Source organism: Euleptes europaea, chromosome 10, assembly GCF_029931775.1.
Source record: "Euleptes europaea isolate rEulEur1 chromosome 10, rEulEur1.hap1, whole genome shotgun sequence".
In the NCBI taxonomy this organism is placed as follows: domain Eukaryota; kingdom Metazoa; phylum Chordata; class Lepidosauria; order Squamata; family Sphaerodactylidae; genus Euleptes; species Euleptes europaea.
This window is the reverse complement of record NC_079321.1, coordinates 39,621,417-39,646,631: the sequence shown is the minus strand read 5'-3', so window position 1 is coordinate 39,646,631 and position 25,215 is coordinate 39,621,417. Positions and strand designations below refer to the sequence as shown.

Below are 25,215 nucleotides of genomic sequence, written 5' to 3'. Positions count from 1 at the left end.
ATTTAGTGGTATTGGCCAAAGAAAGAGGCATCATATTAGCTACAAAATCAGTGCCATTATCACGAGAGGCTCCTCAACTGGTTTTCCTCATGGTAGTGCTGACCTTTTTATTAGTTGATAGCATAATGTACATATTAAGCTTGCACTGAGGGCCAGTGTGGGGCAGGGGTTAGCTTAGGGTCTGAGTGGCCCAGGTTCAAATCCCTACTTTGCCACGGAAGCTTGATAGGTGACTCTGGGCCGATCACTGTCTCTCAGTCTAATTTATCTAATGGGATTGTTTTGAGGATAAAATGGAGGAGGGTAGAATACTGAAAGCCACTTTGGTTCCACACTGGTAAGAGTGTAAAAGGTGTAAGCATCTAAATAAATAACAAGCGTGCTGTTTTCACCATGTTAATGCTCTGTTCATGTATCCACCTCTTTGACTTCTTCCATCACATGAAGTTTATTTTGGGGGAAATTGTATATATGTGGCAGAAAGTGATTTCCTACAGCCTATACAAAAGTGTTAATGATCAGCGTGTTAAGCGCGATACCCGACGGGCTAGAATTTTCTCCTAATACATATCTGTGTGTACGTGTGTGCTAGTGTTGCTCCACAGAAGCACACCATAACATCACAATGCATCACAATAAGATCTGCCATTGCGGCACTCCATAATGCATTTGCAGTCATTTTCACTGACGGGGTTGAAACTGGTGTTTAGTTGTTGACTGTGCATCAACCATCAGTCACAATTATCAGTTAACCAACGAACTCTAAAACCTTGCAGCAATATATGAGTAATGGTCCAATCCTACATGTTTACTCATGTACCTCACAAAGGCAAAGCTGCTGTCCTCATAATCTTACTATCCTAAAGCTGCCAGATGTCAGCTACAGAATCCATAGAATAATTCCATTATGCTTCAAGTGGCCCTGTGAATTTCCGACTCAGGGTTTGCTTGCTTTTTAGTGGCCACTCCCTGAATTGCATCATAAACCAATGGCAATATGCTTAGTGGGAAGGGGGGGTTAAGTCCAAAGCCCTGTGTGTTCACAGCTTTCCAGGCAAGTCTCTTACAGTACAATGTTAAGTATACTTTCCTGGGAGTAAGTCTCATTGAATAGGCCCGCGTAAGATTCTGAGCGTGCCTGCTTAGGATTGCTCTGTTAATTAATGTTTAGCAAGACAGGGAAAGTGAATTTCTGACAAATGCATGAGCTCTAATTTTGGAGTCCTCTAAATACAGGTTAGAATTTTGTGTTGTGGGTTTGATATATTAAAATACTGAAAAGGGGTGGGGGAATAGCCCTGATAAATAAGGTTGTGCTTAGCAAATATTCTGTCGCACTCTCTGTTTTGTTCTGTTTAACCCCCTCATCAGCAACTAGTTTTACAGGAGGGCCATTTTGAGTACCTGTCAGAAGATTGAACTTGGCCCAGCAGCTGATCTCTAATTGAGACTGCCAATTCATCGTAACTTTTGGTTTGGAGCTATAAACATACTAATTGTTCTTTCGATGGAAGTTCGCTACAGATGTGTGGAGGTCTGTGTACACTGAGGGAGAAATGCTTGGTTTCAGTGGGAATGATATGCATGGAGGTCCAATAACAGTGAGGTCAAGAGTACCTGCTATGTTATAAAAGGTCTCATCCAGTCTCATCTTGAACCTCAGTGCATTTATGTCATGGGAACTCCATTGTTAGGGAACAAACGCTTTAGAATTGCAGCCCATGACTGTAACCTCTCTGAACTGGCACTGTATCAAGTTCCTCAGCTACTACTGACTCATAGTGTTGTATGATAGCCTGGATTTTACACCCTTGTTGCCTGAACTTCCTGTCATTGACACTAAACCTTTCAAAATCACCCTTTCTGCCAAAGATATGGGTGGATACCAATTACGTCACCCACCTTGTCTTTTACTGGAAAAGTCTCCCCTGTAACGCATTTCTACATGGAGCCTCAACCATGTTCTATGTTGTAGAGCACCAAGGCAGTAGCAACTTGTCTCCTTCTTTACAGGAACACTCAGGCTCTCTGGCCTCTCTGTCCACCATCCTAACTCTGCATAGGATTGCACTGTAAATCTCATGCGTGCAATGACTGCTGTAGTAAACGTAACAGATCTGCATAAAGCTCTTAACATCATAGGTAGTTACTGTCCGCATAGAGAAAGGAAAAGAAAAGAAAATGGAATGGGCATACCAAAAGTCATTACGGAAAGGAAACATTGGTTATAAAAGGGAAAACGGAAAGTCCTAAAGAGAAATTCAAATGAATCAGCAAAGTATCATTAAATCCTGAAGCAATCGTTCAGCATTAACAAGTGAACATGTCAAGAAGAAATTCAACTGGAGCATTTTAATCACTCACTGTCAGAAGATCCAAGTAACCAGTTGATGTAAAAATAGACAGACTTTTCCAGTTTGTGGTTTATGGCACATGCTGTGTCATCTGTGAAGCGGAGAACTAAGCCTTCCAGACAGGAATGAATTAAAAAATACAGTATGAATCGATTTTTGAAAGGCATTTAAAAGATTTGAACACTCCAAAAAGTTCCACTGTCTAGCGTTTATGAAGACCATTTTCCTTAAAAGGTTAATTAAACCTTATTGCTTATCTTCCAGTCTATTGAAAATGTCAGTGGAAATTCTATCACTTTCTGAAAAGCTCAACTGCTTTGTAAAAGGAAACAAGTTTTTTTTTTTAAAAAAAAAAATCTAAACATACCAATCTATTTCTAATTTAATTAGGATTTTAGCATTCTGACTAGGCTTTTGGTTCCAACTGTGAGCTGAACTTTCAAAAAAAATCGCATACATCATATGAAGAATATTTAATCTAAAAGGAAATCATGACTGTTGTGCCTCACCTGATGTTAGCCATGCCAGTTCACCACATGCCTTACATTTGTTTTGCATTTTCTCATGAGTAAGACTGTTCCATGACTGCTCAACGGGTAGCTGTTCTAAACCTAATGCAGAATGAAATGGCAGACTGAAGCCCAATGTAAACATGGTGATGGCAGGCTAGAAGAACTGGCCTATGCAACGTTGCGTGCTCAGCGCATTCCATTTAAACTGGGCCACTACGCAAACAGCCCTCAGAGTGCTCAATGTCAGCAAGGGAGTAACTCAGTCGCCAAGGATTTGGGTGAATTCTTTGTGCCCATCAATACTGCAGGTTAGTCATGCTTGAGAGCCCCTTCTCGTGTTCCATTTGTGGTGACAGATCTGGATCAAGGTTTTGTTTCCCACCATGGAGGTTATGCCTGAAGGGCCTGTGCGATGGCTCCTCCCTGCACTGGTATTGCATCAGCTTGCGGGGAGGTCATTTTTTTCAGCTTGCATCCACTACAGAAAAATGCAGTATTGCACTGTGGACAACAATCTCAGCTCCCTGAAATATTTCCCAGCTGAAAAAATGATAAAATGTATTGTAAGCCGTTTTCAGCTCCTTGAACACATGAACATATGAAGCTGCCATATACTAAATCAGACCCTTGGTCCATCAAATCAGACCCTTAGTCCAACAAATTCAGTATTGTGGAGTCTGATCTGGAGAACCGGGTTTGATTCCCCACTCCTCCACATGAGCGGCGGAGGCTAATCTGGTGAACTGGATTTGTTTCCCCACTCCTACACATGAAGCCAGCTGGGTGACCTTGGGCTATTCACACACTCTCAGCCCCACCTACCTCACAGGGTGTCTGTTGTAGGGAGGGGAAGGGAAGGTGCTTGTAAGCCAGTTTGATTCTCCCTTAAGTGATAGAGAAAGTCGGCATATAAAAACCAACTCTTCTTCTTCTTCTCTCCAGGGTCTCAGGCAGAGGTCTTTCACATCACCTACTGTCTGGTCTGATTAACTGGAGATGCCAGGGATTGAACCTGGGACCTTCTGCATTCCAAGCAAATGCTCTACCTCTGAGCCACAGCCCCTCACCTTAAGAAAGAAAGATGGCCAGTAGGTATTTTCAATAAATAAAAAAAAGAAAACACGTATACTCTGTAGAGGGAAGAAACACGTACATGCTAAATCTTTTAACAAATACCCACTTCAGCAGTAATGTGCAAAACAGTCCAGAGGTACTGCTTTCTGCAAGGTTCTTGCACACGTGCCTTTATCTTCTACAAGTGAGAGAGTCTAGGTGTGGATTTGGTGTGGCAGGTGACAGGTATGCTTCACAGGGACCTAGATACAGTGGCAACACTGGATATAAATCTAATGGCAATATTCAGACTGCTCCTGTGAGGCTTTCCCATGACAATTCAGCCCAACAGTAACTGCCTTCATGCATGAACCTATGGAGAGCTTCTGCTTGCTACCAGGGTAGGGTAGTGTTTTTACCCAAGGTGCCATGCACCTCTACAACATGGAAATGGAGGAGGGGAAAGGTGCACCTGTAAGCATTGTGTTTTACCAGAGGAAAGGATTTCACACTACTTAGTGTTAGCTTATAACCAACCATACATCTAAGACGTGATTTATAGCAATCAAAACATGTCTGCAATGATCAGATTAGATGACCTTATCTAACAACTCCTTGGAAAATCATAGTGTATACCAATTACCCACCATTTTCTGAAATGGGCACCAAGGGCCCAGGATTTTTGAGGTTTACCCTGAATATGGATCAACAGGTATTCAGCATCTTTAACTCATATACCTGGCTGGCTTTACGAAAAATCACATGCCTTGAAAAGGTTGCAGCAGCTGGATAGGAAAAGGCAGACACATTAAACTGCATTTGTTGGAAGGGCAGCATGCAGTGGAAGAAACTTCCAGGACTGGTTTTACTTGTAACCATGACTTGTGAGGCTACTGCCCTAGACTTAATCCTTGACACTAAATAACTCATTTACCTCTAAGCATGTAAGCATGAAGTTTCTGCACGTGGTCTCGACATATGCTGTATAGAATTGCTGTGGGGTGGCAATTAATGTTAAATGCAGTGGAGTCCAAGGGTATCTCTCATGCTATTCACACTTGGGGGCATATTATTAACTTATTTAGGGAAAACAGATCATAGCAATTAATACAGCCTTGGATTGGGGCCATGGCAGGGAGCTAACGTTTTCCTTTCAGCACCACTTTTCTGATCTAAACTGTTTCCTGAAAGCTATAGGGCATTGGAAAATGTGGCCGAATGGGCCTGCTCAGACTCGTAGGCCCTATTCCACTCCTGCCCTCTCCCAGGGATTCTCAACCTCTCCTGGAGTGGGTTGCCTCTCTCTCTTTTTGGGTAACCGCTGCCTCCTCCTAACCGTTGTAGGACTTGCCCACTGGGGCGGGGGTCAGGGTCCCCCCAAGCATCCCTTTCAAATCCTGAGGCCTTGCCTCAGTGTCTCCCGCTTACCCCACTTCTGGGCACCAAGGGGACGAGATGCTACCTGGGGTTGCCACTGGAGAAATAGCTGTTTGCCAGTTACTAGCCTTCCTACCTCCTAGCCACTCCCCCCATTCTACAATAGCTTGTTCCAAGCTGGGGGTGGTGTATGTGGTACAGAGAACTGCAGTCAGCATTCGAAGCTAAAAAGTATTTATTAAAAGTAAAATGTTTCCAAGAATACTTTTAGCACAGCCACAGATTGAGTAAGGGATTCAAAAGAACTAAGAGAAACGCAATTCCCCTATCCCTCTCTCTATACAAGCCCTATTAGATGTTGGAATATAGGTCAGGCTCAAGCTTAGGATATTAGAAGTCTCTACTGACTTCCATTACCTGGAAGTCTTCTTCAGCGCTTGGGGCTAGCACATGGTCCTCCAGACCTCAGAGCTCTGTCTTCCCTGAGTGTCCCAGCCAAAAATCAGGCATCACATAGGTACCTTACGTTTTCCTTTGCATGTCTAATATCGGCTTCAAATGGGTTACTTATGCTCTGTGCAGATCAGGAAAACTTTGTTGGTGAAAAGGATGATTCCCCCACCCTTCTTCCTCTATTGTCATCACTGCTGTACTCCAATTTGGGGTGGGTGTTGTGAGTGCTAGCAAGTGAAAGGCAAAACGTTGGGAGACTACGGATTTCCAAAACCGCACCTGTTTTGGCCTCCAGAGTACAACTCCTTGCAACACTAGGCAATCTAAACACTTCCTTATTGTTCTTTGAGCCATTCTTCTTTGTGCAATCAGTTCTATCACCCAGTACTGAGATGTATTCATTCTCACTTTATAAATGCAAGGGAGGTTCAATTAGCTAATAAGAGATACAAATAAATGTGTGCATAAATGAATCTCGAGGGTTATCTATTTTCATATATAACAGGCACTGTAATGGAGTTATTGGCATATGCCACATTGATAGGTGCTTGATATCACTGAATGCGGGGCAGTGCAATCCAAAGGGAGAAGGTAGCTGAGGCGCGACACAGCCACTGAGCAGCGGAGTCACCTCTTGAGTGGCTTGCTAAGCCGTGGTTGCAAGGTGAAAATGAAATCTTCCCCAAGTCTCGTGAAAATGCTCTATGCAGTTCCACAGGGCTGCACCACCATTTTTGCAGGTGCAAGTTTGTGCCAGACAAAGGGGGTGTTCCTAGGGTGAAAGGACTCAGGGAGTCAGCCCCGCTCCCAGGAATGCCCCCCTTTGGCACCAGCGTGAGCCAGTGCCGGAGATATGCTGCCACCACAGTCACACCAGCACCCATGCGTGGCGCTGCCGTGCCGCTCCTCGGTACCGGCATAAGTGGCCCTGTGCTGGCGTCAACACCCATTTAGCCAGCGCAAGTGGCATCTACGCCAGCGCTGGGGTCATGCCACATCCAACCCCCTTTTACCCCTCCCCCTTAGGACTGCACTGTTACTGTCACATGGAACAGAACATGCATAAATTCTTTTAATTACATTCCAGAGGGCACATGTGTATAATTTTCATACAGCTTGTTTATTCTGCACGCTTTGTATTTGATAATGTAATTTTATCTGCAAAAACAGATGTCTTCCCTACTGAAAAGCTTCCTCTAAATAGCAATTTGTAAAAAGAATTAAATAACTGAGGGCTAGCAATATTGGCCTGAGCCTGAACAAAATACCAAACAGATGGACAGCATTATCCCCTTTTAAGAAACAAGCTTGCATAATTATCCATTCCATCTTTACCAATGCTCAGGTCTGTAAACATGGGGAAACGATCCTACAAAAGGAAGTCGGGTAGGTTGGAGCATGGGAATTCTATGTGCACCACAGTACGGAACAGAACAAGGCAGCAAGGAAAAAGATTCTTCACTTGGCTGGTCCCAGTACAAACTTTTAACACATATTCTTTTCAGAATCATAAATGATACTATCTCATGAATCATGAAATAAATTGTTTTGTTTTAATTGTCTTGAAATGACATATAAAGGAAGCCAGTATGGTATAGTGACTGAAGTGTTGGATTAGAACAGGGGAGACCAGGTTTAAATTCCCATTCCACCATGAAGCTTGCTGGGTGACCTTGGGTCAGCAGTCATCCATAAACCTAACCTAACCTGTCTTGCAGGGCTGTTGTAGGAATAAAACATTGGAGAGAAAACATTGGAGGGATATTGGAGAGAAAAATCTTGAGCTTCCTCAAGGAAAGGTACGATAAAAAATCGAATAGATGAATAGACTATATCCTAATAACAGGATTATAGCCTGGGTCCTTTCCCCTGCCCAGGTCTGGTAAAGCGCAACCAGTTTCTCCATGTTGGAGTTCTGTTCTTTATATTCAAATGGAGAATTTGTATCTGTGCTCATATAGTTTACTCACATTTCTCTGCAGATTTTTATGCCAGAGCAAGTAACCATTTTGATAACTATTCAATTTTAATTAACTTAAAATGATTAACTTAAAAATACAATTGAATTTCATGATGATATCAATTTTGTGCTTGATAACAAATTGACTTCTTTTCTGAAGAATAAGAATGATAGTGCTGGATAATTTCATCAGTTATATTTTGTGACATTGAACTAATTTACATTAGAGGTATAACTGGAACTCTAGATGTGTTACTGGGGGGGAGGAGATGGATCAGGCCACAGCATTAGGAAAGGAGGGTTTAACTCTCTCCCATGCCCCCCATTTCAGTTTCAAGGAACCAATTCCTCCATTCCTCAGCTGCTTTAGGCACCCAGTAAGGTGTGTGTGTGTGTGGGGGGGGGGATATAGGCAAAAGCCTTTTTTCTCCTGTTGGGAGTTAATGATACGTGGAGAAATGGTACGTGGGGAAATGTAAATCAACATTCCATAGTGCTGTGGCCCCAATCCCAACTGGGTTCTCTTCTGCAGCTGTTTTTTATAGACAAAATTATATATCTAGAGTTATAATTATGCAACTTTGGCATCAAGTGAAAATTTTCCCTTAGTTGTGTATTATCCATATTATTAAAAATATTCATTTTGAATATTCATTTTTTTAAAAGCTGTAAAAAAGACAATATCATTAACTTTGTTTCCCGCATCTGTTTCTGGGAATAATTTGACAATTTTGTAACTGAATAAATTGATGCACCATATGGCCGTAAATACTGGGACAAGTGACAAGCTAGGGATACAGAGGATTAATTATATTACAAGACCATTAATTGTTTTGTTTGCAATGTGATTAGATTACAAACAGCTTTCAGCAAGGACCTGTCTTGTTGCTTACTTTGCTATGAAGTGTCGTATCCACACCATTCCTTATCTTCGATATCATATACTATCATAGGACAAGTACACACAGAATCATAGAATTAGTGAGTCAGAATGTAGAACAGAAGAGGGATAGACGCATGCCAGAACTGCATGCCCTTATCCATATGGGTCAACAATGCCATTTGCTGAACAGAACTGTGTTGGGTTCCTCTTCCCCTCCACTGCTTGCCTGCAGCACCACCTCCTCCGCCTGAATGGCTAATATGGCAGGGGGTGGAGACTGGCTCCCATTGTTCGTGCTCACCCCCTTGCAACATCACCATCTCCGTCTGCCTGACTCACGTGGTGACAGTGGGTAAGGGGAACTCTCGTTCCTCCCCTCACAGTGCCAGCACCACCTCTCTCACCTTCCTGGCTCGTGAAAATTGTGGCCAAGATCTCATGGTTTAAGCTCTACAAGATCTCTTCCCCACCCCCCACTGGTATTTAATTTTTTATTTATTTATTTTATGCAAACTATGGGGCTGATCTAAGTTTGTAAAAACATCCTCCCACTCCATTCCTGACCCCAAGTGTAATAGCCAAGGTAAAAAGGGTAAAAGTCAAGCACTGGCTCATTACTGACCCATGGGGTGATGTCACATCCTGACGTTTACTAGGCAGACTATGTTTACCGGGGTGTGTGTGTGTTCCCATTGCCTTCCCCAGTCATCTACACTTTCCCCCCAGCAAGTCAGGTACTCATTTTACCGACCTCGGAAGGATGGAAGGCTGAGTCAACCTTGAACAGGCTACCTGAAACTGACTTCTGTCGGGATCGAACTCAGGTCATGAGCAGAGCTCATGCAGTACTGCAGCTTACCACTCTGTGCCACAGGGCTCTCTAATAGCAAAGGTACTGGTTCAGAATTAGATGTATAATGTACTAGAGGGCCAGCTTATTCTCCACAACCTAAAATCCATTTGTGCCAACAGATGCTGCCCTTGTATCTGCAAAAGGCCAAGATATAGTGCCCAAAGAAGAAACTTTATGTTAGCAGCAAAGCACAACATAATATTAGACCATTCTGTTCCATCTCAGATTCAGACCAGTCTGAGTGCATGAACCACTCTTAGGTTAAAGGGGGGTTTAGAAATCAAGAATATAGTAATTTGTCACAGAGGAAGCCAACAGCAACCCAAGCAAAAGAAGAGCAGGGCCTACATCAGAAAGTTTTTGCAAGCATAATGTGTGTGTGTGTGTGTAAAGTGCCATCAAGTCGTAGCCGACTTATGGCGACCCCTTTTGGGGTTTTCATGGCAAGAGACTACAGAGTGCCTTCCTCTGCACAGCAACCTTGGTATTCCTTGGTGGTCTCCCATCCAAATTCTAACCAGGGCTGACCCTTCTTAGCTTCTGAGATCTGACGAGATCAGGCTAGCCTGGGCCATCCAGGTCAGGGTATTTGCAAGCATAAACACATGAGAAAATAAACATCATTAAGCACAAGGGATATGGCTATCTATATATTTCAGTATAAACAAATATTACCACCAGCATTCCTTTAATGATAGTAAACTTTGCCAATCATTTCACACACTTGCCAGCTGCTAAACAGATGTATTGCTGGGTTCTTAATTATTAATAAATAAGCCATCCTGTATTACAAGTCCATTTTTTCACACCATTCCAGGACACTGTCATGCATATTTTCCCTGTTTAATAATATAGTTTAATCCTATTACACAAATCACCGAAGACATGAAATTGAGGGCTCAAGCTTGGGAAAAGCCAAGGCTTAAGACACATTGCCAGATTCTTCAGGTTAGGCCTTAATTGCTTTTCTGATAAGAGTAGAAGGTCAGTGTTTATGAGCTTTCTGCTTACTCTCTTCATCTTCAAAAACATTCAAACTGAACATTCCAGACAGAGAAACTAGTGAATCATTCCTGCTTAAAGGACCAGAACATTTCAGCTGCACACTGATAAACACTAATTACCCAAGAGTGCATCTGTGTGTGTCTCTGTGAGACAGCTATATCAGAATCTGCTACCTAATATTACCAAAATGTACAACAGAAGCCAAAGGACAGAGACTAAATTTATTTGTTACTAAGTAAAATATTTAGCCACCAGATGACCGGGCAGTTTTGAGCAAAGTTTTGAGAAGGGCAGTTTTAAGAAGGAGATATGTTATTTGACAACATAAATATTTAGGTACTGCTCTTGATTTATAGTGCAATCCTAAGTACTTACTCCAGTATGACCCCATTTATTTCGGTTACTAGACTGGAGTACCTCTGCATAGGATCTGCACAGTTGACGAACAGTGCCATCCTAATCAAAGCTGCACCTTTTTAAGACCATTGACTTCAATAGAGTTAGATGGGTGTAACTTTGCTTTGGATCTCATTGGATCTCACTGTGTATGCTGAAAGATGAGCAGTACTCTGTGAAAGGGAGGGTGATTGTTGGCAAACACCTGTGAATTATCAGTATCAACATCCAGAGTGTGAGGAAAATACCTGATTCTTCCACATATTCTTGAGCATTTCAGTTAAAAATAGGAATATGCTTGTAATGCTCCTATTCTTATACTAGTGATTACTCCTCTGCCCCAGTTACCTATTGTTAAAGGCTGTACTCTGATGCATTCCAAATCCATTCATTCTGCAATAGACCGTCCTGCTGTATTTAAGTGCCGAGAAGGTCTACAGTAGAAAAAAAAATTATCCTACATAATCCATTATTAACAATGAGCCTTATCCGTGTGTGAAATGGCAGGCTGGAGGGATGCTGGAGGCAAAAGCATGGGATGTACCTTAGAGGCAGGATGAATCCCATTCCAAGAAGAAAACCCAGAGACCCAGGGAAGGGGGCTGAAACTTAAAGAAAGACATTTCTAGCATCTTCCCAGAAAGCTTAATTCTAAATACGAATTGTATGATTTGCTTCTAGCTAGTTTTCTCTACTTCGCCACACCTTCCTTTATATGCAAAATGAGAGAGGCCACTGGGAAACCAGATGGGGCTCTGTGCAATGTTTTGCTCTGAGTTGCAGGAGGAAGGAGACTATTAATTTGGGATAAGGTTAAGTATAAGAGATAAGGGTTAACTTTGTAAAGTTTTGCGGCGTTTGGAAGGTGAAGTGAGTGGGGCATGTTTAGGCACAGGATCATCTTAGAATTATCGCACAGCTTTGGAGGAGTGAGAAGGCTATGGTTCTAAGTATACTGCAGAAACACATGATAGTAAACTACTCACAGCAATAACACTTTCACAGTAATTGCAATGTAAGGCAGCAGGCACTGCAAGGATTTAACCAGTAGTCTTGGGAGTCAAGCAGGAGTGCCTTACTCACCAGGAAGGGTGGAAGTGATAGAAGCTAGATTGTCTCTCCCACACAAAAAAGGGATATCAGTACCTAACAGAGGCATTGCCATGAGCAGAATTTATCACCACAGTTTTGGTCTAAGCTTTAAAAAGATTCAAAACTGCTGACAAAGAGTACTGTTAAAAATGTGAGAAGACACTTTCCCTACCCATCCCAGTTTCCTTTTGGGTACAAACACTCCTTTTAATACAAATGCAGAATTTCACTTTTCAGTTAATTCCAGTATACGCTGGGGGTGGAAAGGGCCATCAATTCTCAGTCAACTTATGGTGACTCTGTAGGGTTTTCAAGACAAGAGACAAACAGAGGTGGTTTGCCATTTTCTGCCTCTACAGAGCAACCGCAAGCTTCCTTGGTGGTCTCCCATCCAAAGAGTAACCAGAGCTGACCCTTCTAAGCTTCTGAGTTCTGATGCGATATGGCTAACCTTTGCCATCCAGGTCAGGGTTCAGTATGTACAAGACTTTGGAAAATGCATGTCTTGAATATAGAGAGAGTGGTTATTTGAATTTTTGCTGTCATTTTGCTTTGGAAGTTGTATTTTTATTCTTGTTTTTCTAAAAATCTTTATTGCTATTCGCTTTGGGTCTCACTTTGCTGAAAAAAGGTTCCATTTACGAATATTTTTAATAAATACAATGTTACCCTTGGGCAAAGGCTAAAGAAGGAAAACAACAAAAGCAGACAGGCTTATCCCCCTATTTCATCAAAAAGAACCATGATGGTTTCCCCCTTATAGATAATATTGCTGACTCTTAGATCTACTCAATTGAGTCTAACGAGTTTAAAGAAAGCATGCAAAGCTATATTTTGCATAGCTTTGTATGCTTGCAGCTCTGTCAGGTTAAATCTAGGGCTGTTGAAAAAAATTCGTTAAAGTTCGGCTTCGGCAAAATTCGCCCCTTTTTAATTCGGGACGTGCTGAAGTCCGAACTCCCCCGCTTCGGATTCGTGAAATTCGGCGCGAGATCTGGAGTTCGGGGGAAAATTCGACCGGGTCTTTAAAGAGCCCCCCCCCGCACGCCTTCATGGAAGCCCCATGAAGGCGTGGGGGGGCTGAGGGGCTTGACAACCCCCCGCCCCTCTTCCCAGGACTCCAGGGAAGGCGGGCGGTGGGTTGTCAAGCCCCTCTGCGCTGTCTGCGCAGGCAGCGCAGAGGGGTTTAAAGACCCCCCCCGCCCCTCTGGTGCTGCCCCAAACCCCGAATTTGCTGAATTTATTCGCGAACGCCCGAAACTCGCTGAATTCGGCTCCCTGTTTTCCCGCCTTTTTTGAGTTTGGTTCGTCCCGAACTAAAAACCGCCGAATTAGGGAAAATTCGGCTGTTTTTCGGTTCAAGACGAACTGAATTGACAGCCCTAATTAAATCATATAAAATTGTATTTCTTTTTAAGTCCTGTCATGGCTTCAGAAAAAGCACACCACCATTTTCTACAGGCAACCAAAATGTATTCTACAGGCTCAAGATACTGGCAACCTTACACACTGCCAATGAGGACTGCAAGCTGTCCGGAGGGATGGGGACAGACACTCCCTGGTCTGGATTGCCTTTGTGTTTGCAAAAGTCAGCAGGTGCAGGTTTTTACAGCACTGTTACCACACCTTAATTGTCACAGACCAAGCCACTGCCGTTACAAACGTTTGATAAGAGAGGGCAGCTGAAAAGATGGCAATTCCAGAAATGCCGCCCTGTCTCTCAGCATTTGAAAGAAGAAACTGTTTTTTGATATTAGTTTGCTAAAATGGATACCTAATTCAGTTGTTGCTGAGCAATCCCAAGTAGAGTTAACCCCTTCTAAGTCCATTGATGTGAATGGGCTCAGAAGGGTATATCTGCTTAGAACTGATCTGCTAGTCTGCTTTTTTTAAAACAAAAATAACCACGTCAGGTTTGGGGCACCCGTCTTTTTCTAATAAACCCTCATCTATGAATGAAGCTGCTATAAAAAGGGACTGATTATCCCAGGACTGACTCTTCCCATTGATGGAGAAGGGAAGCAGCAGCATAAGCTCTTTTGCCTTGCTCCTCATCTGATGTGGTTTTTTTCCCTCAAATGCCAGGGGAAGCTTTCTTCCTGTCTGATTAACTGGCATGCCAACAGCCAATTGGAAATCAAGCCAAGGGAGCAATCAGGGGTGAACTGGCTGGAGTCTCCACTCTACCATAGGAGCTTTCTGGGTGACATTAGGCCAGTCATTAACTCTTAGCCTAACCCACCTTATCATGTTGTTGTGTGGATAAAACAGAGGTGAAGAGAATGATGTAAGCAACTTTGGGTCCCTGCTAGGCAAAAAGGCAGGGTATACATTAAATGAAGTATTATGATTTTAGATTGTTGCTCATTTTATTCTTTCGTAAGCTGCTATGGGTACCCAGCTTGCTGGGGGTAAAGGGAAGATGACTGGGGAAGGCACTGGCAAACCACCCCGTACACAAAGTCTGCCTAGTAAACGTCGGGATGTGATGTCACCCCATGGGTCAGGAATGATCCAGTGCTTGCACAGGGGACCTTTACCTTTTACCTTTAAGCTTCTATGGAGTCTTGCTTTGCAAGAGAAAAGCAGGACAAAATATTTTAATAAATATTACAGTAGAATAAATCTCTCTTTTGGATCTTGTATTTAAACGCACATATCTCTTGGTAATATTATACCTGAGCACACATGCGCCGTAGCTGGAAAGTCCTCACCATTAGATGGCACCAATTATATTGGGGAAGGGGTGTCTGATCACACATGAAGCAAAAATACACTTCTAGTCCCCAGACACTATATGGAGAATGGAGTTCTCCTTCAGGATGGGCCATTCCTACAGAATTTCAAATTTCAAATACCTTTATTGGCATAGTACAATCTGCAGTATATAAAAGGATAAAAGAGAGTAAAATAAAATTAAAATAAATCATTCCTTAATGTTGTGATTCTACGTCCGACTAGATTCCCATCGGTTGACTACTATCGTCAAACATTTTGCCACGTTTTTGGTTATCTCAGGATCCTTATCAGCTAATAGTTTGTAAAGTATTGTCGTACTATTTGATGATAAGTTCAAAACTATAGGTTTTATCAGGTTTCCTCTTGGGGAATCATAAAGATTGCCAAGAATATGAGACAGGGAGTCAGGACATCCTGCACCACATCCACAGACCCTTTCAGTGTAAGGCGTTTTCACGAATCTGCCACGAAGGATCGCTGAAGGCAATGAATTAGTCCTAGCCTGCATAAAGACTTTCCTGAGCTTAGGACTGTTAAGACGGTCCAGGTAGTTTAAATGGAAATTAGGTGGAACCATTCCTACAGTGAAACAAAGCAGGCTGCCAAAAACCCACAGTTGTTGTACTTAAAGGATCAGAAACTACACTGACCAGTGGTCTGCAGGGCTTGAAAAAGTGAATCTAGAGCAGGGGGGAATAGAGGGCAGGGGATCTATACCTATCAAAATACAAAGACATGGTAGCTATGGCTCCAAGCAGGAATAACTGACAGGTTTCAGTTCTCATTGCAATAAGAAACAATTGATTCTGAATTTTCCATATATGCTACTCCAGGCCGAACAGATGCCACATTGCTGCAAGGGAACCAGAAACAGGTTTCAATTTTTAGTTCGTCCTATAATTGATTTTGCCATGTGAAAAAGGATGTTGGAAGGGGTGATGGAGAAGCACACACTCTGAATATCCTGGCTCAATGTCTGGCAGGTGGGAAGAGGACTGAATGTAAGCATCATTCCCATCCCCACCAAAACCTTGATCACCTGTATTCCTTCTGAAATATAGCAGTGTCTGCACTTCAGCTCAGGTAGATTCTGAAAGCAATAGGCACTTTATTGCTGTGAATGAGTGGAGAGTGGGCTGGGTTGTGACATTTGGTTTGCCATAAAATGTTGTTTGCTGAACATTGCACAGTTATTGCTTATCTATTTTTATTATAACATTACGTAATAAAAATATGACCATATCAGACCAAGGTGGGATATTAAATTCTTCTATACATGCTATTCTGTGGTTTAAGACTGGACTTTGGGACACATGAGTATTTATTCCAGTAATTAAGAGTTTTTAAATACAAATGTCTATGCACAGAAGTTCGATATGCCCACATCTCTGTGGTTATATTAAGAGCTGGGAAAGTTCCAAGACTTACTGGCATTCCTCACTGTATTCCTGCTGTGTTGGTCAAAGAGAAAATGAGCAAAATTACTGGGCCCAAACTACACATTGGGAGACAATGTCTTGACTAGTCTTTTCCTCTTTCTGTTCAAAAGCACCTTTTAAAGCAACAGCTTTTAAAATTTATTTACGTTATTTATAGTGTGCCTTTCTCACAGGGAGTCAAGGCAGACTACATAGAGGGCGCCAGTACAATTAAAAAAATGTGACACTCAATAACTAATGTATTAGGATTTTAGACGTCTGAAACCACTAGAAAGAACTGAAGCATAGCATAAATATTCACATGACACATTAAAGTGGTACAGATATTACATAACTATGATCCTACTTACAATAAGCTAAACACAGCAGTATAGACCACAGTCCTTAATCATTTATCCAAGCAAGTTTGTAAAACCATTTTGTGCAGTACAACCCTATTACCTGTGCAGAAAAGCCCTCTTGAATAGTTCAGTTTTGCACAGTTTGCAGAATGCCAGGAGAGTGGGAGCCACAACAGAGAAAACATGTGTACGGGCAGTTGCTGATTTTGCTCATTTGCAGTTTGGCACCTGCAGAAGCCCCTGCTGACTTGAGCAAAGTTGTCATGGTGGAGCATAAGGAGAGAGGCAGTCCAGTATATAAGAGGGGCCAAGGCCATGAAGGGCTTTGTATGTGATAGCCAATACCTTGAACTGAGCCTGGTAACAGATGGGCAGCCAATGAAACATCTTCAGAAAGGGACTAATATGCATACTTCAACTAGTTTCCATTAATAGCCGGGCTGCAGCATTCTGGACCAGTTGGAGTGTCCATGTTGATTTTAAAGGGAGACCAATGTACAGTGCATTACAGTAGTCTAGTCTCGATGTTACAGTGGTGTGGATCCAGGTGGCCAGGTCAGCTGTATCAAGGTAAGGGGTCATCTTACAAGCTAGGCTGAGTTGGTAGAAAGCCTCTTTGCAGCTGCATTAACTTGCTTCTCCAGTAATAAAGCTGGATCCAGTATGACCCCAAGGCTTTTAACTGCGTCAGCAAGAATCAGTTGAACTCCATCAAAAGTGGGGAGAACAATGTCCTTGAAGACTTTCTCCCTCCCAACCAGCATTACCTCTGCCTTTTCAGGGCTTAGTTTCAATTTATTCACTTTTATCCAGTTAACCACCATGGCCAGGCACTGAGTCATGACCTCTACCGCCAGGAGATTTGGATAAGGATATATACAGCTGAGTATCATCAGCATATTGATGACAACCAACCCCAAAGCTATGAATTATTTGTCCTAAGGGCTTTATTTTAATTATTTATTTATTTTATTAGTCTTATAACTTGCCCTCCCCAGTTGAAAAGAACAGGGGAAAGAATTGCACCCTGTGGAACCCCACGTTAGGTCCCACATGGATGACAACTGGTTTCCAATAGCAACCCCTTGAGTCCAATCCATGAGGAATTATTTGAACCAGTTCAACACATATCCCGATACCTACAGTTGCCTGCAGGTGCCTCAACAAGCTGACATAATCTACTGTATCGAAGACTTCAGATAAATCCAATAAGAGCAACAGGGAGGCTTGGCCTTTGTCTACACTCAGATGGAGGTCTTCAACTAAAGCTAGCAGGGCTGTCTCTGCCTCAGAGCCTGGCCTGAAGCCAGACTGGAAAGGGTCTAGGGCAGATGAGTTATCCAAGAAGACTTGGCTTGCTTGGCTTGCTACTGCTCTCTCAATCCCTTTGACCAGAAAGGGTAGATTAAAGTTTGGGTGATAACTGGCCATATTGTTTTTCTGTAGGGATGGTTTTTAAAATAGTGGACAATAACCACCTCTTTGAGTGGCCGAGGGGAGGTGCTCTGAGCTAGTGACTGATTTATAATAGATAATAAGGGTTTGTTGATGTGGTCCTCACATGATTTTACCAGCCAGGATTAGCAAAGATCCAGGGTACAAATAGAGGCTTTCACAGATCCCAGGATCTTGTCCACATCCACCATGGAAACTGGGTCAAAATGCTCCATAAATAGCCCAGGCGGTCTACTAGGCCTTTCTTCTGGTGTACCTATGTTATAACTGGCATCTAGATCAGAGCATATTTCGATATTTTATCAGCAGAAAACTTGGCAAAAGTATCACAACTAATTGTCTGTTCCTGGGACATTAGAGGTTCAGATTTAAGCATCAGCAATTTCTGAGCTACTTTGAACAATTAGGACAAATGTGAACTACTTGATGCTGTAATAGTAGAGAAGTAACCCTATCAAGTAAATCTGGACTTGTGGGTCACCACACTGAAAAGGGTGGGAACTGGCCTGGACACCTAGAATCTCACTAGCAAAGAACTCTTACTGAATCTGACAGATCTTTCTATAGAGCTCATTGTATGAAGTGGCGGTAACAGCAGCAAAGTCTAAATTTACTTGATATGGCATATCTAGGGTTGGCCCAAGGATTTTGGTGCCATAGGCAAACTATGACCTTGGCACCCACCTAGTTCAGCATTCCATTTCCTAGTGGCTAACCAGATGTTTTTGAGAAACCAACAAACACTGCGCAAAGGGTGCAGCTAACCCCACTACGATCCCCAAGCAAGTGGCATTCCGACATACACAGCCTTTGACTACTCTCTTCTTCTCCATTACTTCTTCTAATCCCCAACCTTCTCACTCACTGTAGTGACCATCAGGACATGTTTTACTTGATCAACATGTACATACAGTGAAGAAGAAATACCAACTAATGTATGACATGGAAGATGCTGTTTCCAGGGTCAGATCTTGGTCTCCAAGATACAAAAGAGAGTGATGGAAAGGGCACGGCATCCATTAGGGGGGGCTGGCCTGCAACCCACTTGCAGAGGCTTCATGACCCACTTTTGGGCCCCAACCCATGAGTTGGGAAACACTGTTTTAAAGAATTAAAATGTGAATTTGATCAGAGCAGTGGCATGGCTGGAAGAGGTGATCAATCCTTTCTTCTTGTGCTATCCCCCCCATCAAAACACCCTCTTCAAAACAGATAAAAACAGAGATTCAAAACAGATAAAAGGAAGTATTTTTTCACACAATGCATAGTTAAATTGTGGAACTCCCTGCCCCAGGATGTGGTGATGGCTGCCAGCTTGGAGGGCTTTAAGAGGAGAGTGGACATATTCATGGAAGAAAGGGGTATTCATGGCTGTTAGTTAGAATGGATACTAGACATGCTGCATACCTATTCTCTCTAGTATCAGAGGAGCATGCCTATTATTTTGGGTGTGGTGGAACACAGGCAGGATGCTGCTGCTGCAGTCGTCTTCTTTGTGGGCTTCCTAGAGGCATTTGGTTGGCCACTGTGTGAACAGACTGCTGGACTTGATGGGCCTTGGTCTGATCCAGCAGGGCCTTTCTTATGTTCATGTTCTCTTTCATCTGCTTTTCCTTTTGTCCAGAAAACAAAAGTGTTAAACGGCCCTTCCCTCTGTGCTCTCTAGATCAAATCTGCAGTCCCACCTGGATTCGTTTGATTTAAAACTAATCATGGGTCTCTTGTTTGCCGTGCCATTTGGCCAATATATTTCAACCAAACCCCAGTGCTTCTGCATTTATTACATAGTGCAAATGGCACAATGTCCAAGTAATAGTAACTTCTAGCTTTCAGACTAACACAAATGTTCACATTGCACATATGGTATTAGGGATCAACAGGGAAAGAAGCTTTCGTTGATAAGTCACTGATGTCACATTGGACAAAAATGCAAGAAAGCTTCATGCTGATCTTGAAGGTTGTAAGTAATCACTGCAACTCTAGTTCTTAGATAAAATAACCATTGGACTAGGAAAGAGAAAAACTTGCTATATGTGACCAAAAGGTTATAATGCTGGACCTGAAATTACTTAACCCCTTGATTCTATCTCATAATCCAAACTGTTTCAGAAGGAGGTCAAAAGAAAGAAATATTTGAATCCAGGTTTTCACACTTTCTGAGATGCCCTTCCAAGATAAAAGGGGGGAAACAACAACAATGAAGGCATTCCAAGGTAACATGCAGTCCAACAACATTCCAAGGTACCATGCAGTTCAATCCTATGAAGTTACTTAGACGTTCCACTGAATTCTGAGCTGTTTCCCCCCCCCCCCAAGTATGCATGCATAGGACTGCAGCCTAATGCTGTGTACAGCTATTAAATTTTTCAAAAACATGGCAATGTTGTGGATATCCCACCCACTGCCTACAATACATGAAGCCTGCTGGATGACCTTGGGCCAGTCACAATTCTCTCAGAACTCTCTCAGCCCACGCAGAGGCAGGCAAGGGCAAACCACCTCTGAACGCCTCTTGCCTTGAAAACCCTACGAGGTCGCCATAAATCAGCTGTGACTTGACGGCACACACACACACACACACACACACACACGCAATACATGTTTCATTACTGTAGATCACCATTGGGAAAATGGGTCATATGGCTAAAAATGATTTTATTTATAGGTTTGTGCAGAACTTCATGCTGATCTCTGCTCCAGAACTGTGAGAAGCTGCTGTTACTGTGTATGGAGTCCTAGGCATTTAATGGATACTGTCCATGATGGTTCCTCTTTGCCTGGAGCAATTATGAATGAATTTAAAGGTTCTATACTTCCTTTTAATTTGCTGGTGAGGTTTAGTAGTTAAATTGACTAGACTGGAATTTATGTTGAATCAATTTCACCACTTCCATGGAATTTACAGGAATCTCAGGAAAGCAGTTACACATAGGGATTAGCCACTCCAAAATGTTTCCCCCAGAAGTAAGGCCTTCACTCTTGTCCATTACATTACAGTTATCAGCTACTGTACCAATATTGGACTACTCTCATGGTAGCAGTACAAGGAAACTTATTCCTGTTACTCCACAGAAATTAATATTTGTGCATATACTATTGTCAACAAAGGAAGTTAAATATGTGGTATTCACTCCCACCTCAGGTCCACACTGTACCACAAAATCAGTGAGGGAAGGGCTGTCAAAAAGCCTTTAAATAATAGGAGATTGCGGTAATGTCCATTTGTACCTTTAGTGCAGGGGTGGGGAACGTCAGGCCGGGGGCCGTTTAAGGCCTGCAAAATCATTTGGTCTGGCCCTTCATGGGTCCTGGCAGATCCCTAGTTCAGAAGGACTGGTGATCCGCCCCCTCCCACGGACAGGAATAGCCTCTATTCAAGGCAGATGTGAGTTTGTTTTGCCGAGAAAAGGAACCCTTTTTCTCCCTTGCAGAAGAGTTCTTAGCTATGGAGCTTCTAGGACCGCCCAAGAAACTGTGCTAACCCTTTCCCACCCAGGCCAAGGAGAAACGTACTCCCTCTGTACTACAAGAGGGCTGGGGGCGGAAGTGGCAACAATGGAGGGGTTAAAGGGGGCAGAGCCAGAATGCGCGCAGGGGGGGGTGTTCTTAGCCAGTGTGTCCTCATTTCATCCCTGCAGGCGGAGGTAGCAGGAGCCGGCTGTAGAATCCGGCCCCAACCATGCGGAGCAGGAGCAACTCCGGCATACTGCTGGACAGCTACACCCGGCTGGTGCAACAGACTATCCTGTGCCACAGGTTGGATGCCTGCCTGCTTGCCTGTACGGGGGGGGGGTGTCATCTGGGGCAGCTGCCTGCTTGGGGCTTGGTTGGCTAATTTTTAAGTTGATAGTTTTGTATGGCCCGCGAACGATGTTATAAATATCCAAATGGCCCTTGGCGGAAAAAAGGTTCCCCACCCCTGCTTTAGTGGATGAAGAAGGATACTTCAATGGACAAAGCTCTGCTTACGATTGCACCGTACCATTCTTATAGCTATCATGGGGTGTGGGATTGAAAGACCAGCCCCACAGAGCACAGGTTGACTTGCTTGCAAAGATGAAATCCTACCCCATCGCAGGCTAGTATATATCCATGCTTCCTTAAGACCAGGAGCATCAAAAATGACACCTAGTCAATCCTGTTTCTGTGCTTTAAGCATATGTCTCTTTTATAGGGTATACTTATTATGCCCAATATAATTTAATGTGATTTAACACCATGCATGAGGAGATAGGTTATAAAGCAAACCATTTTTGGTCATTTATTTTCCTCATCTTATAATAAAACAAATTTAGGATACTGTGGCTTTTTTTAAAAAAAAAATTGAGGTGTATTATTGCAATAATAAACAAGAAATGGGAGGGGGGCTCTGATTCTTCCATAAGGAAAGAAACAATCCCATGGAAACTCTATCACCAAAATGACCCACTTTCCCCCAGCTAATGCAGATTTAAAAACACTAAGCTGGATCCTACTAACCACAAATACAAAGATACTTCCACTATGGTATAAAATCTTCCAAATCTGTTCCACGCTTCAATCAGACTTAATTGCTTTTGAAGTACACGCTTACCACCATCAATAACAATGAGACTAAAAACAGTTTGGAAAAGGTCAAGGAAATAGGGAAATTGGATTTCTTCTTGTGCTTGCCTCTGTGTGTATTGGTCTTTTATACTTCCAGCTCATTGTTGCAACAATGAAAACTAGAAAAATTTCTGAAAGTTGTGCATTCTTATGATTCTCTCGCAAAAGGATACAATTGTTTCAGAGACTCTATTGTGACAACCATTGGCATGAAAATAAATCCTGAACTTTCCCTGTGAAGTCAAAGTGTTCCTCATTTATTATCAGCGAGCTTCATAAATTATACAAATATTTACCTTTCTTGCATCTTTTACCATCTTCCTCACAGTTTCCTTTATTGTAAAAGGTTGTACTCGCGGGGGATGGAACAGCAGCTCAATATTTGTACCGCCAGATATTCCAGGCATGACATAGGGCCAACCCAAGTCTAGATTAGGAGCTTCCACGTCCGATTCCATGGGCCAGTAAGTTCCTGAGGAAGAGGCATCATCAGCTGTGTTGTCAGGTGCGTACACTGTGTTTTGGGGGACTTTCTGAACAGTGTTCAGTATGTAATTAATCTCATCATCTGCTAGAAATTCTGAGCATCGTTCCTTGGCAAGAAATTCTTGGTAAGCCTCCAAACCACCTTCAATTAAAGCATCGATAGCAAGCCTGTACCATTCCTTATAGTGCGGTTCAAGATAGCTGTCTGGTTTGCATTCGTCATGTAATGACGACAGGAGAGATGAGGTTTCCATTTTCGGTTATTTAACGGTAATTCTTCTTAAGCTTCCATTCATGCGCTGTGAAATAGATCTAAAACAGGAACAGAAAACAGTCAGCATATTTGTAATGATATTTTAAACTAGCACACAGTGGAGAAACAAAGGTTTTACCAATAGCCTTTTAATGGGTAAGAAAGCTTTGCATTCATTCATTAGTCTATTAGTCGCTGAATCTTCAGTGAAAAGGAAAGCAGGGTACAAAGGCCTAAATGGAAATAGATATAATCATAGAATTTATGAGTCAAATACGGATTTTATACATGGGAAAACAGTGACTGTCTAGCCGCTTGAGTCTTTTACTAATAGCCTCTTCCAAACACACGGGCAATCCTTTAATGAAATGATTGCTCAGATGAACTTACCAGCACCATGTAAATAAAATGTCAAGCAAGGATGGTTTACGTTCTCCACACTACTTGTTCCAGAACAGCTACACAGCGCTCCATGGGCCCACCTCCAGAATGAGAATGGAGGGGTGAAAACAACTAACAGTTGCAAGTCCAAGACTTGTATTAGGCCTGCCCAGGGAAGAGCTTTTCTACCCTCTCCCTGTTTTTTGCAGCCCCCCCCCAATAACACCATAAGGCATCAAGGGCTGCATCTCGAGTGACATATGGAATTTACAAACCCCTCATTGTGTGAGGGGAAAACATGACATCTGTACAAAGGCAAAGCAAAGGCACCTTTGATGTAGTCCATGGCTGGTAACCTGGTTACGTGATCATATGGAGAAATACAATGTGTGAATTGTTGCTGCGCTGACATTACTAAAAAGCAGTATACTAGGTATTGAAGACATTTTTCATTGAGGGTAGAAACAATATATAAGCAAGGGGGTGGAAGTCTGTGTGTTGCTCCCTCAGTGAGACTGCAAATTGAGCAATCACCTACATTTCCTGACGCACAAAGGTATTATCCTCTTTTCAGATCTCTGCTCATCCAGTTTTGGGTGGAGTATAGTCTAAGACTGCACGTGCCCTCGATCGCCAATTTCACCACGGAAAATGATAAGGGCTACTGCGCCCATCTGACCACATGGTGGCCTTTAATAGTGTTTCTCTTGAAATTCTAATGGCACAGCTGTGCACCATGATATTCAAGGGACCGTTCTAGAGTACTTGTGGCAAAAGAGAGGCCAGGAAATGGCAAAAGGGGGATTCTTGTCATCCTCCAGTGATATTCCCACAGTTACTTATATACAGTTAGGTGAATCCTACCCCCATCCTACTACTTCGCCGAGCAAAATTTGAAGCCTTCCTCTAGCCTAAAGAGACTTCCTCCAACTTAAGTATCGCTTCTGTTGGAGGAAGAGCCACTTAAGTTGGAGGAAAGGCTCCTTAGGCTGGAGGAAGGCTCCTTGGGTCCACCCCTTTATTTATTTCTGCATTTTAAACCAAACCTGATTTGCCAGTAACTTCAAATCAGTATAAAATTTAAAAAGGGGGGGGGAGGCAGAGTGCAGGAAGGGTGGTGAGCTTAAGGGTTGTGAGCTTAAGGGTTGTGAGGTTTGAGGGTGGCAGGTTCCTGGGGTGTAGAAGCGCCACCCTGGATGCAAACACCGGGGTGTGTGTGTGGTAAAAGCGGGATAAGTTAAAAAAGGGGGAGGGGCCGTGGCTCAGTGGTAGAGCCTCTGCTTGGCATGCAGAGGGTCCCAGGTTCAATCCCCAGCATCTCCAGTTAAAGGGACTAGGCAAGCAGGTGATATGAAAGACCTCTGCCTGAGACCCTGGAGAGCCGCTGCCTGTCTGAGTAGACAATACTGACTTTGATGGACCACGGGTCTGATTCAGTATAAGGCAGCTTCATGTGTTCAAACTTTCCAAAAGTAAACACATAACAAAGAAATAAAAGTATCAGTAAAACCAGTTTCAGTTTTATTCCCATTCCAATCTTTTTTTTTTTCCTGGCAGACTTCAGTGAAGCTGCTGGGTGGTATCACATAGACGTTT

The 25,215-nt window shown here is 42.8% G+C and overlaps 1 protein-coding gene and 1 non-coding gene across 2 annotated transcripts in view; both read right to left on the bottom strand.

Annotated features, from left to right (window-relative positions):
- FAM83B (family with sequence similarity 83 member B) overlaps positions 1 to 23,269 on the bottom strand; it is a 42,396-nt gene extending 19,127 nt beyond the window's left edge. Inside the window, exon 1 of the mRNA XM_056856411.1 lies at positions 22,796 to 23,269. Coding sequence (XP_056712389.1) covers positions 22,796 to 23,239 — 444 coding nt within the window. The 5' untranslated portion in view covers positions 23,240 to 23,269. The remainder of the gene's footprint in view (positions 1 to 22,795) is intronic.
- Positions 3,858 to 3,929, bottom strand: TRNAS-GGA (transfer RNA serine (anticodon GGA)). Its single transcript has one exon. It is a non-coding gene; the product is annotated as a tRNA-Ser (tRNA).
- Positions 23,270 to 25,215: the final 1,946 nt, after the last annotated feature.